The sequence below is a fragment of the Rhipicephalus microplus genome, chromosome X (genome assembly GCF_043290135.1).
Source record: "Rhipicephalus microplus isolate Deutch F79 chromosome X, USDA_Rmic, whole genome shotgun sequence".
NCBI classification, from domain to species: domain Eukaryota; kingdom Metazoa; phylum Arthropoda; class Arachnida; order Ixodida; family Ixodidae; genus Rhipicephalus; species Rhipicephalus microplus.
In genome coordinates, this window is record NC_134710.1 from 143,908,602 (window position 1) to 143,928,228 (window position 19,627).

Genomic DNA, 19,627 nt, shown 5'->3' on the forward strand with positions numbered 1-19,627 from the left:
AATTATCATCGGATGAGTCGTCTTCAGAGGCGGCTGAGTACAGCTCTGTGTACTCGCTGTCACAGAGTGAAGTTCCTCTCTTCTTCGCGGTGGTGAGCCGAGATGACTGCTGGCCAGGCGGTCCTCCGGAAGGCCTCACGACCATGGCCGCAAGACGCAGAGCCGAGTCACCATACGAAACTGAAAGTTTCACCGAAAAAATCGTAGAGCACAGAGAGAAGCGCTTGGATACCCGAACACTTTGTCGTCGTCTCTCTGCAAGCTGTAAGTTTTCCTGTAACTTAATAAAAAGATACATCAGAGAAGAGTTTACACTTGCGTGAAGAACCCCGTCTGGGATATATTTTGCATCTGCCCATTTTGATCAGAGATAGGTGATCAGCAATAAATATATGGCCGAATTATTCTGCACAGGGAAAGCACGGAAACGCACTGAAAGACGCTAAATACGCGTGCCTTAAGAGGACAAAAACAATGCGATACGAATAAAAGACGCAGACAAGAGGATAAAAGCACGCAATTTCGGTAAAGAGATGCACTGAAAGACAACAGAAGCGTTCTAGAAAGCAGCCAGAGGTGTTCACAATTTTGTAGAAGCTATGGTGAATAATGCATTACCAACTAGCCCAATCCCACACTTTACTCCATGGTGAACACAGATATATGCACATAACTGAATATATATACTACGCACAAAATTCAAGTGAATGCGGTACATGCACTATCCTATATGTGTAACTAGTATACTTATTCCCGCTCTCGGCAGCAATTTTCATTGCACCAAGCCCTCGAGTTTTTCGGTTTCACTGGCTGCATAAGCTAGACGCAAGTTCCTTTCAGTGTTTTCGGCTGTCGCGGAATATATCTGGCGAAAACGGCGCAAGCGAAATCAAGCCATTGAGCCCTTTGCGTCGTTCCTCGTGGAAAGAGATGAGAAAACAAAGAAAAACATCCCTACAGATTCCTCGCATTGTGGGAACCGATTTTACTAGAAGCAGTCAGCGTGCTGTTGCTTATGCCAAAATTTATGGCTTTGAGTCGGCGTGTACAAAGTACTTTGTTGTCAGACGCAATGTCGAGATTCACGTTACAAACTAGACGTCACATTTACCGAAACTAGATGTCAGCAGCGTGAATCCCAAAGCAGAGACCAGCAAGGATATACTATGACTCGTTGAGTAATACGAATGCATATCTCAATTTTATTACAACCTTATAAAGCATATACTACCACAATTCACGTTTTACAAGTACCACCACCTAAACGATATTAAGCAGCCGTTGATGTAATGCATTCATTCGCTACCTGTACCACGTATTTGCTTAGTAGGGATCGTTGCAGCATGCTTTCCAGGGTTTGTGTGCTGCTATAAGGTCGCAAACTAGAAAAAACAAGCACCGTTTACCACCTGTCACCTTTGAAGCAGGCTGACAGCTTTCCGCGCATTTGAGTGCTTAGAATCCACAGCTTCTAAAGGCACCGTTGACTGATCCACCTTGGTAACTACTGAAGTGGGCACATCTTCGCTGTTTGCAATATGCTGAAATAATTTTCTATCTGTCCGTGGATTGGAAAATCGCTACTTGCCCATTATTTTCGCAGTGACCATCTACTCAAGGCAGCTGGCAAAAGGAATGAATTTTGTTTTTTTTAATATAAGGCTACAACGGGTGGTTTGATTTCGTAATAGAATGCCATAGACTCTAAAAACTAAGAGAGTGTTGGGCACTCGCTTTGGGAGAGTATTTTCTTGTCGCATATTTTGCTCTCTTTTCCAGAGTAAATCACCTTTTGTTAAGGTAGAGTACAGTGATTCCCCCAGAACGGGTCAAAGCACTACCCCTCAACAGAGTAACATAAAGCTGCTCGAAGCAGTGTAGCATGACCCCACCGAACAGAGTAGCAGTACAACTGACGAAAAAAAGTAACAGAAATTGGGCTTTTTAATTGTCAATACAGACTTCCTCGTGCGCCGGATGGTCAGGATGGCTATATAAATACGAGAACCACAGAAAAAAGGTAAAAAAACAACTAAGTAGGATTCGAACCTTCGACCTCTAGGTGCACTGCACATTGCGAGCCTGACACGGTAACCACTGAATATTTTTCTGGTGATAGGTAATGTTTGTGCTCTGTCTGTATTTTCTTGTTTAGAAGTGCAGATTTGAGTGCCTCCACTGTTATCAAAAGCAGCCGGACAGTAGGTAACATGTTTAATGCATTTGTTTTGTGCTTCATGAGATTGGAACGTCTGTCCGACACGTTTTCACTGTAGAAAAAGAAGATTAGCGCAGAGGATTATATGAACGACATTTCCACTGACTCGCTAAGTGGTTAGTAATTTCTGTGTAAGAAACATTGCGCTCATGAAGTGTGCATTAAACAATTGAGTTTTCTTTTTCACATCCTTGGACATATTTTCGGTCATTTTTCGTCAGGTACCTATTCCTCTTCAATCACTAAAGCCACTGCAACTGTAGCCGTACCGTGCATTAGGCTTACGACAGCATCTCCGTCTTCAATATTCGTAGCGTTAAACATGAATATTGTGAGCGCAGTCACTGACCCTTCTTTATCAATGGGATGTATCGTCATCATTTGTATAATTTCCTCATCTGTAGATATCATCATCAGTGTGTGCCAGCTCGAGCTCGTCTCGAATAAAGCTATTTCTCGTAAATAGGGGACGGTGCCTCTCGATCCCCAAGTCCTCTCGCACGTTATCACTGGAGCTCCGCTCGGGTCGTCGTCTACTACCACCTGCCATGGCAGTGCAAGACAATCCTGGGTCATGCAAAACCGCCGGCCCAGTGCAACCTCAGCCGTCGACTCTGGCAATGCAGAGCCACCAACGGGATCCGCTAGTGTTTTCGGGTCTCAAAGGGGATGACGTTTAAAATGGCTACACACCTATGACCTCGTCAGCTAGTTCAACAGGTGGGATACTCTACACAAATTACGTACGGTCCATGTCTGCCTGGCTGAAGTTGCCAAAGCCTGGTTTTGGAACAACCTCCAACGTTTTCCCGACTGGGACACATTCGCACGGCAATTTCGTCAGATTCTTGGTTCCCTCAGTGTTCGCGCGGAGGCAGCAACGAAGAAGCTTCCTGAAGGCATTCAACTGGTGGCTGAATCATACACCTCGTTCACTGAGAATGTTCTTGCTTAGTGCAAGCGTGTAAACTTATCTATGCCTCAAGGCGACCAAATACGCCATATTATCAAAGGCATAAATACTGTCGCTTTCAATGCCATTGCATTGAAAAATCCTACCACGGCTCAAGATGTCCTCACGGTTTGCCATAGTCTAGACAAACTTCAACCTCTTCGTCTCTGATATGATGCCTCGGACATTCCTCTTCCTGCGGCCCTAGACATCTGTTCCCCGGTCCGCGACATCGTTCGTGAGGTGCTTCATGGGCGCTGCTCTTCCTGCGCCCCACCATCTACTTCACCCTCAGCTACAGCCTATAGTTGCGGCCTATGGCGTCTGCGTCACGTCTACCTTGTTCCACCAAATCCAGACCTCTTCAGGTACTAACGCACGCCGAAGTTTTGGCGCTCTCAGCACCCACCACTATCCCAACAGATACACCAGGTGGCCGTGTACCTGTGGCGTCAGTGTCACCACCGATGCGTCCACAGCCGTATTGCTCCATGCCGCGTCCTCTTCGCCCCATCTGTTACTATTTTGGCTATAGGGGTCACATATCTCGCTTTTGATGAAGGCGCCAACAGGACGAGCTCGAGCAGGCACACCCTGATAATGGTATCTACAGATGAGGAGATTAAACAAATAATAAAGACACGTCTCATTGATAAGGAAGGGTCAGTGACTGCGCCCACAATTTTAGTATGAGGAGACTGTCATAGCCGTTTGCTTCGAATTCAGATGGTGACCGAATAAATAAGATAGTATTCGCTTATTTCACTACACAGATGCGAAGCTAAATATGAGGTTATTAGGAGTTACAAGTGCTTTCCTGGGCGATGAAATTCACAGGTGTGCTCTGAAAACACTGTTTTTTTTTTGTTAATCGTCTTTAACGCCTCAGCAAAAAATTCCAGTACGTTTTACTGCATATATGTGTGCTTATTAGGGGGTGATAATCACTCGCAATGTGCCGAGACATCTTCATGTAATCAATATCAAGAGTATAGCCGCGTTTTACTTTCTCATGCCTGAAGAGTATACGGGTACTGCACTCTCTCAGAGATAGAGTAAAAAAACAGTTTCACTCTCTCATTTTATGTAGAGTGAAAATGAGTTTCACTCTATCTGATGTTTTGCTAGAGCAGAGGAACACTCTGAAGAGTAGCTTGACCTATTTACTCCTGCGATACCGTCCGCAGATTTTAGAGTGTAGGTTCTCTAGTCCGTGTCATTCCTGGCAGCTCAAAAAAAATGATTTACGTACAATAACTACATTGAATGATAGTCATGTAATGCCGTCGAGACTCCTTATGCCCATTAACGGGATTTTTTCATGAGCTGTTATTTGTTCTGCAAACACCCTTTTTTTTCTTTAACGCCTCTTTTCCAGCCACCTCGTTCATTGCTAGGCACCGCATGACAAGCAGGGCGGAGATTACTTGACGTAAAAAAATTATTGACTCATTTATTTGCTTATGTATTTGTGAGAGAACTGCCAAGGTCGACAGGGTGTTGCAGACACTCCGGGAATATTTAACCATGCGCTCATCGAAATGCAACAGGCTTGAAGACAGAGCAGGTAGCTTAATGCAATTTGCTTTCGAAGGAAGAAAGCATAACTTTCTGCTGGCAGGAACCGCCCTTGTTTGGCATTTTCACAATTCGTTGCATGTATCGCACATGCCTGCTTTGCCGATGATGTAAACTTGATATTAGGCACGATGAATTAAGAACAAAACATAATGGTGTGACCATATAGAGCCCCTGCTGAGTGGTGCCCTCCTCCGCTATTTCGGGCACTCAAGACGAAAACGCACCACACACAGCCTGCTTGCACCGGAACCAACCAATACCGCTCATTGTGCTAGTGCACGGAAGCCGATCCTCCCTGTAGACGTATGGGATAACGTATTAATATCCGTGGCAGAATCACTAGACTGCTCAGTTGAGAGGAAACTTCAGCTCAGCTGTTTATTTGCCGATGTGCCGCCAGTGGTGACTGCTCTCGAAAGTAGGGTGGAGGCGGAAGGGTGTGTAAGGGGGGGGGGGGCGGCAGCATTTCTAACAAACAAATAGCTTTAGCACTACGTATACTCTGAACTTTCATTTCTGTACAATCTTACGCGATTTGTTTTCATAACGCGAGTGCATGCGCGGAATGTGTGTAGTCATCGTAGGAGTAAAGTTAATTCAGCGCATTATAGCGCACTTACGGTCTTCTTCCAGAACCTCTTCAGGCGCTTAAATCTTCTGAAGCGACAGTCGGGGAAAAGTTTGAAAGACACGGCGATGGCAGTTGCGATATCCATGCTGTAACGGGTACAATAAAACTAGTTTGAAACTCTCGGGCATCAATGCACATCATGAATTAAACAACTGATGAAATCGAGAGACAATTAGGCCAAACATAGCTTTTCGTGATGTTTAGTCAAGTTTATTTTTTTCCAGTTCAAGTGAGAAGCATTGCACAATACACTTAATAAACGATATTGTCCCACCTGCTTTGGCTTAATTGTCTGCCGGTTTTATTAGCTGTGTATATTACAGAAAAACGAGCCCCTTGGGCAATTTTTCTTCTTTCGTTATACTATCACAAAATAAAGACACGTAATCTTTTGTCAAAAATGCGCGACACAAATGCATGAATGAATTTCACTTCGGCAAGGACCGTCCAAGACATAAGTAGGAGAAAGGGTGTGTTGTGATTTGACTAGTGAATATAAGAGGCTGCACCGGGTGTGCGACAGATTCCCGATGTACCGGCTCTTTATTTTCTTTCCATTACAATTCAGAAAAGTGGCGACACGTGGAACAATTGGAGTCCTCGACTTCGTTGACTCCGAGTGGAGAACATGATACGCGTGATAAGGACGCTATAATTGGATAATCAACACGAAATAATTAATTGTGCTTTAAAGCGGTGACTTGAGGGCAAATATTACGTTTTGTAGATTACAGAAAGATAATGCGCAAAGCGCATCATCTTCGAAGGAATATTCAATGTGAGACCTGTTTCGACGTGCTTATTCTTAATGTCGGTGACAGCATGCATGACCTTTAAGTTCTATTAGGCATACTCGAGAGGTTTTGTTTGAAAAAAGGACATGGCATATTTAGACAGCAAGTTTCGTGAGGCACGTTTTCTTTCAAGTGTAAACGCCTAGCCAACTCACCGGCTACCACTCGTAAATTGCAATATCCACACTGAAAGAATTGCGTCAAAAGACAATTAGCAAATTTTCGGTAACTAGTCGATTGTGTTTGTCATTTTTAGTACAAGAAATATTCCCCGCTTCGAACGATCTTGCTCATGGAAAACAAATACGCTGTCTGTCGCAGTTAAATAATTAAAATTCTGTGTTGTTTAAAATTAGCACTCCTCATAAGATGGGAAACCTTTGTTTCCTGGGAGTACGCGAGAGCTCCAGCACCATATTTCATGATTTTGTTTTGACCCTTACGCTTAAGCTTATATACAACGGAATGCATTACCATACGTCGACTTAATTCAGCTGCCATGGTTGTTTGTGTAAATTGTAGCGCTCCGTACAGGTCGCTTCAATCTTGCACGATGGCTTGTACTTCCTTATGCTCTATACGTGGAGCATTGAAAGCACTGAGTGTCTGAGCATTTCACTGCTAAGTGCTGAGTTGGCGGGCACGATCCAAGGCCTTTCCGCATAGCGAACGCGGAGAGACGAGAAAAACACTTGTCATTTGAAAATTATGTGATGCTCGTAAAACAAGCCCACGTGACATCCATTGTGATGAGGTTTGTGGCATTCGCAAAAAAAGGCTAAAATGAAGTGACTGTAGAGCAAGTGAACTTGCACAGCGAAGCACATAAGTATAGGGGGTTCGCAACTCAGAGAAAAGCTATTTGTTAAAGCCACAACAGAAAAGCCTTAGCATGTATGTGCCATAGAACAATTCCACTAATTTCCACCAGTACATTGAAAATAAACAGAAAAAAACTAACTAAAGAAATACATGTATGAACAAGTTTATGAAACATAAATAAGCTGCGTGCGGCGCATCTGGGCCGCAAATCGAGTTGGTTGGTCTTCAACAAAACATACGCTAAAAAAAACATTGTGCCCTTCTACACTTTTCATCAAAATAATATGTCACTTCTGTTCCGAGGGATCTACGCAGCTTCGCTAGTCATCCACTCACACAAAGTGGAACAGCTCGTAACTTTTTCTTATTTATGCCGTCTTTTTTTAATAAAGTTGTAGAATACAGCGACATCTACTGAAACAATTTACGCAGATTTTGCTACTCTGTATATGTAAGAGATAATTCTGTAAACTCTACCTAATATAGTACATCTAAGGGGCAATATTATCTACCATACTCTGCTCTGAGTTTCACCGCTAATATGGCCGTACAGGACTTAAGGAATGATTGATTTGATTGATATGAGGGGTTTAACGTCCTAAAACCAGCATATAATTATGAAAGACGCCGTAGTGGAGGGCTCCGCAAATTTCGACCACCTGGGGTTCTTTAACGTACACACAAAACTGAGCACACGGGACTCTGCATTCTTGCCTCCATTAAAAATTTAGCTGCCGCAGCCGGGATTCGACCCCGCGACCTGCGGGTCAGAAGCCCAGTACCTTAGCCACTACACCATCGCGGCGGAGCAGGACTTAAGCAAAAACCCTTCTGAAATCGCAACACGTCATCAATCCGTTTATTATTAGTATGATTGAGATATTTGGACAGATACGGTTGACAGAATTCAAAAAGATATATTTGTCGTGCTGAGTGATGGATTTGTAATCTCCGCACGATTTAATCCTTCTGAAAATTCACCAATTTTTCGGTAATTTTCGTAAATTATGTGACGTACTACATAAACCTTCTGCCTGCAGTTTCCAGGATATCATTCCATTTCTTGAGAGCACTCTTGCGTTCAATATGTATGTATTTCAAGAAAAAGTATATGAGATGGCCTTTGGCCAAAGTTTTCCTTCAAGGGCATAAGCAGTACCTAAATCAGTTATCGGGTAAACTCATGTGACTTGCACTCCTGTGCACTTCAGAATGTCATACAGGCGATAGCAGACCTTGTAAAAAAACTTTGTGTTTTCGTCAGTCTATATATCTTGAAAGAAAGTCAATATAAACAGCTTTTTTGTTTGGCGTGACTCATTTTGATATCTTCCAGTGCATTTATTCGCCACAGATCACTTTCGGCGAGTAAAAATTTGACTTTGGCGAGACTGGTTTTATAGAAGAGAGAGAAATGAACGCTTATTTATAAACAGTGTTCCGAGCAAGGCGCGGTGTCACCCTAAGGTGGGAGGTTTCCCTAGTCCAGGAACCCTCTGCCTTCGACTGCTCTCTCGGCCCTGGCGACGAGTTCTCGCTGGTCTTCCAGGTCCTCAAGCACGAGCTTGGCCTCTCACTGATTTTATAGAAAAAACAAAATAATATTTTGCGCACATGCGGTTGTTTCTGCCGGCTTCCATGACGGTGAACTTCGACTGTCGCGTCAAGTGAAATGTGACGCCGACGTGTAGTGAGCTGATCGACTTTGTTTCGTCAGGTGACCTATCTCTGATTGACCATCATATCGCGCATCTTGAGCGATCAGGCAAGGTGTGGTTTTTTCTATATTGGGAAAGGCACAGGTTGTTTCTGTAGGTCGTGGGCTCGAAAAGTTTCTGTGTTGGTGCTCGAGCTTGACAGAAGCGTAGGAAGAGATAACACAGCGACCACCATACCTTGGTAATACGAAGCACTCCATGGGCGCTATCGCAACCTCATTCTCAAGCAGCCGAACCAAAGTGTCTTGGCTGATTTGCGACGTCCTCAGAAGGTCGACCAGCTGCGAAAAGATGTTGGAGATTGCTGAGCAGAGAAATAGTTGGAGCAAAGTGTTGATGTACGTACATATATGGTATGGAAGAAAAAGTCGTCCATCGGCTTTAATTAAATGAATCCGCTTTCTTGATACTTACTGCAATGGCAAACACATAAATGCTCTGTTTCAGAGGGCGGTAACAATACGCAAGAATTCTAATGTAATTATGAGCTTTCTTGTCTCATTTAAAACATCCAAAAGAAAGATATTGACACTCGTGGTGCAGCAGTGCTCTACCCACTCGCTGCAGCAGTAGCAATAATAATAATAATAATAATAATAATAATAATAATAATAATAATAATAATAATAATAATAATAATAATAATAATAATAATAATAATAATAATAATAATAATAATAATAATTGCAGTGGTAGTAGTTGTAGCAGTACTAGTAGTAGTGCCATATAGTAGTAGTAGAAGCAGCAGTAGTAGTAGAAATAGTAGTAGTAGTAGTAGGAGTAGTAGTAGTAGTACACTAACCCCGCCCAACATAACCCAGCTTGCTGATGTTCCTTCCACAGGGTGTACTAGCTTTGCTTTATGTTTCATTCCACTATTAGGATTTGCTGGTGCCACAGTGGCTGAAGCCATCAAGGCAACGACAAGATTCAAAAACTATTTGTTCTCAAGTCTAGCGATTTAGTCAGAATTCTTCTCCCGGATCAAACAGTATTCAGGGTAGGTAGGTGCACTTACACTACGAGATTTGCATGGTTGCCCTTCTATAAGCTAGCATTATTTGGTTACTTTTCCTCTGTCGGGTCTATGTAACACTACATGTATTATCAGAAAAGGGCATCGGGATGGCTAGCCGACAGCTCGGTCGAATGAAAAACAACGGACCCTTGGTTTGTCATGTGTCAATGTTACAAGCTGCCACTCTAGCATCGCCAGCGCGAAGTCGGCGACGGGAATGACAGCAGGTTGGTTCGTTCCGTACGCAAGCAGAGACAGTGAAGAGATCAGAGACATGGGAAAACAAAACAAACTTTACTCTAGTGATATTGCAGCACACGGGGTCTAATACAACACTTCAATACAACTAACAAAATACATCGACACTTGATACAACTAAAGAAAACATAAACAAAACAATAAATCAGCTTACGAGAGAGAACTATTACAAACTACACAAATAGCAAGAATAGAACGACGGAGGAGAAAGTTCGAAGACATAAACAGGTGAAGGCATACGTGTGATGACCGGTAGCGTTGTGTCCCCGACGATCGGATGCGAGAAGTCGAAGAGAGTTCTGGCACGACTGCGATATCGGCGGTGTTGCAACGCTGGTGGCTCCGGGAGGCTAGTGCTTGCAGGTGACTTCGAGCAGGTTGAGCTAACTCGAGGCGAAGTCCCGATGTCTACGTTGCAGACGTTAATATCGCGTCACAACTAGACGAACGGCTAAGTTTAGGTGGCCAGCCGATACAGAGCCACACTAAAAACTTCTAGAAGAGATTCTTGTTGATCTATTTCTACACCATCTTGGTCAGCGACTAGTCTGCCTAGCATGGCAAAATCCTGCGCTTAAATCCCCCTCGTGTCTCCTCGCTCTCTTCCTTGGGGACAAGAGACCTCTACCTGTGTCCAATCATGCGCGTTTAATTGATAGGAAACTCCGCCCGAATAATATTTTGACCCCACCCCTTTTTAATTGGGAGAGGGCCCTCAACTAGCGAGAGTGACAACCTGTCGGGTTGTTGTCATACGGCTTGGCCACCAGAGCGTTTCCCACGCTTTTCCCCGTGGGAACGGTCAAAACGTTTGGCTCTCAGCCGGTGTGTCTCGTAGTCTAATCCTTGTTCGGGGTATACCGCGGCCTTCTACGACCTTGCAGACGCCGCCACAGTTACAAAAGGATTAACCGTCGGCGACGACGTTCCAAGAAGAGCACCCCATTTTGAACTTCTCGGCTCCCTTTCATGCGCCGCCGTTTCTCACGGTCAGTCGGGGAGTACGGCGCCCGTTAATTGCCGTGACGCGGTGTCGCCAAAAATGGCCGTCCGTGACATTGCCCCCCACTTTGAGAATGTTATTCATAACATTTGTTCACACGGAGGGGAATTTTTCGACAACAAGGAACAAAACACCACCAACAAGGGAGACATGAGGACTGTCCCTCTCATACCCAGCATACATAGGCAGAGTGCATCAAAGTAACAACAAAAGAAAAAACAAACAATTGTTGGAGTACCAGCTTCATTTACACGCAGCAATATCAATGCGCCATACAACCAAGAAGAGGAAATAGCCGTGTACGGCAGCCATCAATACAGAATACACTGCACGAATGTATACTACGAAACAAAACGGAACAGGTGCGCTCCTCTACTGTAGTGCAATCCTTCAATGTGCATTAGAGCAAGTAAAAACAGCCAATGCACCAAGCAACAAGAAAATAACTCAAAATACACTTCTTATACAATGAAATACGCACATACAAACAGAAAACAACTGACGAAAGGGAAAAATAACATGCTCATAGACCTCAATTCTCAATGCGTGCAACGACAACTGTACCGTGTCACGCCAATCTTAATTTACGAAATCATTCGGTTTGTGCTAATATCTTCCTCAAATGCTCATTCATGCCACATCCCCATGGCAGTGGAGGCGTACGATGAACCTCTGAAAAAACTAGAAAAGTGACACATTTTCTCGGTTTTTACCTTATGCAAATTTTTGCACTCCTGATTAAACTAATTTGATGCTAACTTTCAGCCTTTGGCTCGGCGGTTTTCCTTCTGAACAATTTACACTGCATCACGTAACTTGCACAAATTATGACTGAAGTCGGCATCTGCAAAGCAACACTAAGTAACCATACTTAGCACGCACGTGCAACAATTCTTCAAACTGACCGCCCCCCTTTTCTCAATTAGATTCGCTTGAATCGCACACGATGGGGTCGCGTTCCCGGCGGCTTTCGAGCATGCCAGAGGTTACAAAAAGCACGAACGCCAGACTGTGTCCTGCTGTCACACCTCATTCTGCATTTCTGCCGGCTCCCCTCAGGAATGTGCAAGGGACGCCAGAAACAGGGGGGAAGCCTGGGTAATAGTGTCTCTGTGGTCGCCCCCACGTAGCACTTAGCCCTTGTGCCTTTTCGACTTTGACCCATCGGGCAAGGCCGCTTTCCCGAAGTCGTCGAAATGAACCGCGCCTTTCGTTCGGGTGACGCTCCTCCTTTTCCCCCTCTACACCTGGCTCGCCGCTTGTGTCTCCATGAACGCCACCATTGACGTTTCTTGAAACGGATTAACGGCCTAGCCTTTCGTCTCTGTCGGGACGGAGTGGGACCAGCCCTAGGCTCACGCAGTGGGGTACGCTTCCTTTTCTTTCTTTTTCGGCGATGTTTGCGTACCTCCTTTCCCTCGATGTCATCATCATGTCGCTTTGGGACCTCAAAAGTTGGGAAGCTCGTTGGAGCTGGTGCTAGGTCTTCCCTCCCGATGACGCTTTTTGAACTCTGCGTCACGACGGACTGTCGGGCCAAATCAGCTTTGTCAACATTGATGAAGCCATCAACTGGGCCCTCTCCGACGGCATCGCTGCATTCCTGAAGCGTCGCGTCCTTGCTCTGCTTCGCCACTGTGCTAACCATGCCTACATTTGACGATGTCGAAACGTACTCTTGAGGCACGGAGGAGGTTTCCAGCATCTTACTGGGCCCATTAGGGCTGCTGGCACTCTCCTCATCCACGCAAGGAGCGTCTTTTGACATCGTTTCTACCTCCAGACCGGCCAAGGCCTCGTTCTCAGCATACTCTACCTTGATGCATTCTAGAATACACGGGCCCTTTTCTGGCGCGATCTCTGGTTCTAGCGCTTCCTGCCACACTTTAACGTCCAGCGCTTTCCGACGCCCCTCACTTTCAGACTGTTGTCTTTCTGTTTCGCGCTTTCTTTCAGACTCTTGTCTGAGCTGCTCTTCTTTTGTCCAGACAGAAGTTCCGAATGTCCGGAACATCTCTGCCTTAACTACCTCGTAGTTGTTCGCGTGCTGCTGACTGAGTCGCGCAACAGCTTCATTTGCCTCGCAAGGCAGAACCGTGAGTAGCCCTTGACACCATGTGCATCGCTCAAATGACAGTTCCTCGCCGGCATCGCCGTGCTCACTGCTGGATCGGCTCACCCTGCTACTCTCACTGAGGCGAATCTTTAATTGCAGTAACTGCACTTCCCGTTCTCCGGCTTCCCTTGCCGCTTCTCGTTCTTTCGCCCTTTCTTCGCGTTCTCTCTCCCTTTCTTTTTCTCTTTTCTCCCGGGCCCGTGCCCGCTCTTCTCTGGCTAACGCCTGTGCCTGTTCCTGCTGCTCCTTAACACATTGTCTCAGTTCGGCGCCCTCGAGGCCTAATTAGGCCTCGAGGGCGCCGAACTGAGACAATGACTAACTGTTTACCGTACGCGATCCACTTATCAAAATCCATACACTCCATACTGCAACTGTCACTATAATGCCACTATAAAAACAGCGCAATCATTGCAGGATGCAACCGCTTCAACTGTGCGGCTCTATCACAACGCTGTCCACACGGTTCTCGTTCACCCCTCACTGTCTTACTCTTGTACGGAACGTCCTGTCTCGCTGACGCCAGTTTTGTTACAAGCTGCCACTCTAGCGTCGCCAGCGCGAAGTCGGCGACAGGAATGACAGCAGGTTGGTTCGTTCCGAACGCAAGCAGAGACAGTGAAGAGATCAGAGACGTGGGAAAACAAAACAAACTTTACTCTATTGATATTGCAGCAACACGGGATCTAATACAACACTTCAAAACAACTAACAAAATACATCGACACTTGATACAACTAAAGAAAACATAAACAAAACAATAAATCAGCTTACGAGAGAGAACTATTACAAATTACACAAATAACAAGAATAGAACGACGGAGGAGAAAGTTCGAAGATATAAACAGGTGAAGGCATACGTGTGATGACCGGTAGCGTTGTGTACCCGACGATCGGATGCGAGTAGTCGAAGAGAGTTCTGGCACGACTGCGATGTCGGCGGTGTTGTAACGCTGGTGGCTCCGGGAGGCTAGTGCTTGCAGGTGACTTCGAGCAGGTTGAGCTAACTCGAGGCGAAGTCCCGATGTCTACGTTGCAGACGTTAATATCGCGTCACAACTAGACGAACGGCTAAGTTTAGGTGGCCAGCCGATACAGAGCCACACTAAAAACTTCTAGAACAGATGCTTGTTGATCTGTTTCTACACCATCTTGGTCAGTGACTAGTCTGCCTAGCAGGGCAAAATCCTGCGCTTAAATCCCCCTCGTGTCTCCTCGCTCTCTTCCTTGGGGACAAGAGACCTCTACCTGTGTCCGATCATGCGCGTTTAATTAATAGGAAACTCCGCCCCGAAAATATTTTGACCCCACCCCTTTTTAATTGGGAGAGGGCCCTCAACTAGCGAGAGTGACAACCTGTCGGGTTGTTGTCATACGGCTTGGCCACCAGAGCGTTTCCCACGCTTTTCCCCGTGGGAACGGTCAAACGTTTGGCTCTCAGCCGGTGTGTCTCGTAGTCTAATCCTTGTTCGGGGTATACCGCGGCCTTCTACGACCTTGCAGACGCCGCCACAGTTACAAAAGGATTAACCGTTGGCGGCGACGTTCTAAGAAGGGCACCCCATTTTGCAGTTCTCGGCTCCCTTTCATGCGCCGCCGTTTCTCACGGTCAGTCGGGGAGTACGGCGCCCGTTAATTGCCGTGACGCGGTGTCGCCAAAAATGGCCGTCCGTGACAGTCAAGGTGCTGCAACTATAGTTGGTTTTAACACATCGACACTATTATAGTATCCTTAGCAATAAAGGTCTCAGTATAACCTGAATCATGCTCAATGAGCAACGCATGCACTGTTCACCGTACTCTCAACTTCGTATTCGTACCACTTTTTCCGCATTATGAATGATCACAAAAAAGTCAACGAGGTCGTAGCACCGACTTACCGTCATGTGTCGCAGCCTGATGCCGACAGCGCACAGCGTCAGCTCAGTCTTTGTTTTCGTAGCCAGTATTTGCCAGTCTTGGGACGTAAAAAGAGATGATTTGAGAATAGAGGTCTGCTTGCATAAACTATCTAACCGTGTGTATTTTAATGAACGAAAGAAAAAAGAGCGAAACTAGACATTTCTGACTTCGAGAATTTGGCAGTTTCATTGTTTTTAAGCAAATTCAACCTCCAAACAAGACAATTATAAACATCCACTGTAGAAATTGCCTATTTCAATACAGCGTATCCTTATTTTCAAAAATACGTTTAACATTACGTCACCTTCACCCTATAGCTGCGCCAAGCTTGAAAAAAGTTCTGAGCTTTTTGGCCTTCTTTGTTTCTCTTAATTTTTCTCTTTCTTTATTTTTTTCATTCTCTTTATTTTTCCATTGTCTTCTTGGTGCTCGTTTACTTTCCTCTCTGTATAAACATTTCGTTTTCTTTCTCTCTCCGTCTACCTTTCTTTCTCTTTCCTTTGATATTTTTCTGTCTATTCATTTTTTCCATAAAACTATGATTTACTCTCTCCCCTCACCTTTTCTCCTCCTAACTCTCACTTCTCCTTCTCACCCCTTGCAATTGTAAACTATAAAAGGCTATGTTTTGCTCTGCATAGCGTGCCTGTATAGCCGATAGTGGTTACGATACACGCCTTCGCATCGTAGGTACTGTTCAAATCATGCCTCGTTATAAATAATTACTCATCAACCCTTTCCTCATGAATTTCACACTTGCTTTTTTTCTCTCTCTCTCTCACCCACCAGAGTTATCAAGTGCCAAGCCGGGAAAATCGGCGCTCGTGTTCTGGGATCGAAGAAGAAGATCAACAGGAGGAAGAAGATAGCACGTTCCGTTTAATGATGATGATTGTGATAGTCGACCGTTCGTGGATTTGAACCGACGGCTGGCATAAAGGGCTCGGATGTTATTGCAGTCTTAGCTTCTTGTGGGCCCGCGTTTGAAGTTCACAAACAAAACACAGAGACAAGATAGGCAGTCAGAAAAGCACAATTACTTATTGCTGGTATAACGTCGTCGGCCACTAGGAAGTCTCTCCCTGCAAAATAATAAATGAAAAAGAAAAGAAGGTCAATGAAAGAAAACGAAGACAGAAAGACAAATGAGCGAGATTAACTACCTTTTGAATGCATCAAGCAAATAACAGCGACTTACTGATTATATTTTAAATATTTTATTTCGTTTAGATGCAAAGCGGATTCATTGGTACATCATTTCGAAATCATAGTCCGAGAAAGAATTCTTTCCGAGTGCCTACTCGCTGTGATTTTCTCTCGTATTTTTATTAGGACTGGTGAACCATTGTTCTGAAAGTCTGGTCATTAATGTCGCGTTCACATGAGGTTCACTGATGAACATATGAAACTAACGAGTGGATGTATATGCCTATGCATATATTGTGCCCAGACAAACGCAAACTCGGGGTGATGTTAGTGCCTGATCAGACTGCAATGTTTTTGTAGTTTAGTATTACAGTCAACGAGAAGAAAGAAACGCTAAAAAGCAACACCGTGTAATAAACTTTTGGTAGCAGAACTACCGATGTTATTAGTTTGGAATTATAGTGTTGTTGTTGTTGTTGTTGTTGTTTTTGTTTTTGTTGTTGTTGTTGTTGTTGTTGTCTGGTAACTCAAAATAAAAATCAGTGCTTGCAAATCCTCATCAATTAAGTACTTCAAGTCGAAGTGAGCATCTTGTCCTTTCTTTTAGGCTAATCACCCACTCAACGCTGCTGAAAATCTCGCGGGCTCGAGCATGCGATGATTAATTTTTTGGAGACGGTCACAGTTTCGGTTTCAATGAGTGCCGAGTGAAGCGGCACACAGAATGTTTTTCACACAAAGCAGGGTACGTGAGCGTTTTGCACACAACTCTTTTTCAAAGGGGGGTGGGGAAGGGGGAGGACCCGCAATTGTGAGTGGCCACCTCAAGATGCGCTTCCGAGGCAAGGACGTCAGTAAGTCTGCCCTTTCCATTGAAAAGGCCTGCTGAAGTAGAGGGCGCTCGCATAGATGACGGAAGCCAACGCTATCTCGGGGCGCAGGTGGAAGTTGATTGTTGTTATCAAAAACAAAGGCGCGTTTCGCGTGCAGTGGCGCGACATGCACTTTACCAATAATTTTAAATGTGTACTAGGTAATAATATTTGTTGATACTTCGAAGATACGCGTGTTTGTATACACACAAAATCTATCTCACGAGTTATGTCGCCTTCAAACGTCTGTGTCAGTGCTCTTTTAGGCTGCGGCAAGGGGGGGGGGGGGGAGGTACCACTTGCGGCCGACTTGTCCACTGATGTCGAAACCGCGTTCGCGTGCAAATTTGGACCATGCCAACTTTTTGCAGGACGGGTGCAGCCATGGCTCTGTGTTCTATGTGTAACTACGGCGTATAAAAAAAGAGATCCGTCGGGCGTGGTGCGCACCTTGGCAGAGGTACCGTCCGACTTTGTTGCAGGTCGGGGCCAGCAGCGCCACAATTGTGTAGGTCATACACGTCTGGAAATCCTGGGGCAGCGCGCGCTGTCTGGAGCACACGCGCAGCTCCATAGCCTCCAGGAGCTGCCGGAATGGTTCGCTGTCCAGCAAGCTCTTCTGCAGGGGAACGACGGTGTGGCGGAAAAACGCCGTGAGCACGTAATACGCTGCAGTGCCTCCCATGCACGGGGTCAGTTTAGTCGAGCTAATCTCGAGTTACGGTGATTGATTATTATAGACAGACTCGGCTTTATAACGAGGAAGAAGCAAGTTTTCAGGGCACATGAATACAAATATGATATTTGGCCAAGCATTCCGTTGATGGTTGTGAAATGAAAGACAACTTAACATCAATGAATGAGTTAATGCCTTCTTCGGAATAAGAAATCAGTGAAGGCATAATAATGTAATAAAATTCGGAGATATTGTCACGGGGTCGTGACGTGGCTGAAGACAGGAGGCTTTATGATGGGATTCAACTGTCTATTTGGGCGAACCTGTGCCCGGTAAACGGAAAGTCCGATTACAGTAGCAGTCTTGCACAGATAGCAACAAAGAGAAGTTTATTGACTTCCAACCAAGGATAAAGTTAATGACAAAAACATCGAGCTTCACGACTACAAAGGGTGCATGTACAATCAGGAAAGCACCACTACCGCGGTACAATGTATGTGGGGGAATGTACCCCTCTATTTACTGTAATCGCGTGGTGCTCCAGCAGGCTTAATCATGCGCGGCGGTAGGTCTTCTCAACACGCGGTTGGAACAGGTAGCGACTTAGCGCAGATAGCAGTGAACTGTGCGTTGGCCGTCGATCAACTACTGACAAGCGGCGAAGTGCGTTGGCATTTATACTGTTGCCATGGGATGGATGTTTTAGCGTTATCGCTGGCGGTGACGTAGGTTCCAGAATAATCTGTACAGTTCGCGGAGTGGGCAAGATCTTATCGAAATCATCCACTACAGTCATGAAGCTTCTCGAAAACTGCAGGCGCGGTTTGCGCTGAGAATTGTGTAGTGTTTTTGGACGATAACAAAACTTGAGGAATGGAACGTGGCATTGCCCCCCTCTGAAAAAGGCATCGTCCCGATGCTTTTACGAAATATGAAGATACAACAATAATGCAAGAAAGTACAATGAATAAATTACAATACAGAAATAGTACAAAGCTGAGTTTGTTAACGTGCATTAAATTGCTTGAGGCGCGCGACATGGACGACATTAGGTCGCGATCGGCTTCGTTGAGAGTTCGTGATGCCATCGGGGACAACCTCGTAATCATTTGGGCCGAGACGTCGAACAACCCTGTACGGTCCAAAGTACCGTCGCATAAGCTTTTCACTGAGTCTACGTCGGGGTATCGGCGTCCACACCCAACCACGTTCACCGGGCTTGTATTCCACGAAGCGTCGTCGAAGATTGTAACGGTGGCTGTGGGTCGTCTGTTGATTCTTGATACGGAGACGGTCGAGCTGTCGGGCTTCTTCGGCGCGTTGAAGGTACTCACTCACATCGAGGTTTTCTTCGTCGGTGACGTTGGGTAACATGGCATCGAGCGTCGTTGCCGGGCTCCTTCCGTAGACCAATTTGTATGGAGATATCTGTGTCGTCTCTTCCACCGCCGTGTTGTATGCGAAGGTCACGTACGGAAGAATGGCGTCCCACGTCTTGTGTTCGACATCGACGTACATTGCCAGCATGTCGGCGATCGTCTGTTTAGCCGCTCGGTGAGGCCGTTGGTCTGTGGGTAGTACGCTGTCGTCCGGCGGTGGTTTGTCTGGCTGTATGCCAAGATCGCTTGAGTTAGGTCAGCAGTAAATGCTGTTCCTCGGTCGGTGATGAGGACCTCCGGGGCGCTGTGGCGTAGGACGATATTTTCGACGAAGAACTTAGCTACCTCGGATGCACTGCCTTGGGGCAGGGCTTTTGTCTCGGCGTAGCGGGTGAGGTAGTCGGTAGCTACCTCTATCCACTTGTTTCCGAAAGCCAACGTCGGAACGGCCCCAGTAGGTTCATACCAATCTGCTGGAATGGTCGGCGAGGTGGTTCGATAGGCTGCAGAAGTCCCGCTGACCTTGTCGGCGGTGTCTTGC

At 45.6% G+C, this 19,627-nt stretch overlaps 1 protein-coding gene across 1 annotated transcript in view; it reads right to left on the reverse strand.

Moving 5' to 3' along the window:
• LOC142775808 (uncharacterized protein C18orf63-like) overlaps positions 1-17,644 on the reverse strand; it is a 54,177-nt gene extending 36,533 nt beyond the window's left edge. Inside the window, exons 1-5 of the mRNA XM_075877927.1 lie at positions 17,482-17,644; positions 16,054-16,095; positions 14,992-15,068; positions 8,894-8,997; positions 5,372-5,468 (exon numbers count right to left, since the gene is read on the reverse strand). Of these exons, the coding sequence (XP_075734042.1) occupies positions 5,372-5,468; positions 8,894-8,997; positions 14,992-15,068; positions 16,054-16,095; positions 17,482-17,605 (444 nt within the window). The 5' untranslated portion in view covers positions 17,606-17,644. The remainder of the gene's footprint in view (positions 1-5,371; positions 5,469-8,893; positions 8,998-14,991; positions 15,069-16,053; positions 16,096-17,481) is intronic.
• Between the last annotated feature and the right edge of the window lie 1,983 nt (positions 17,645-19,627).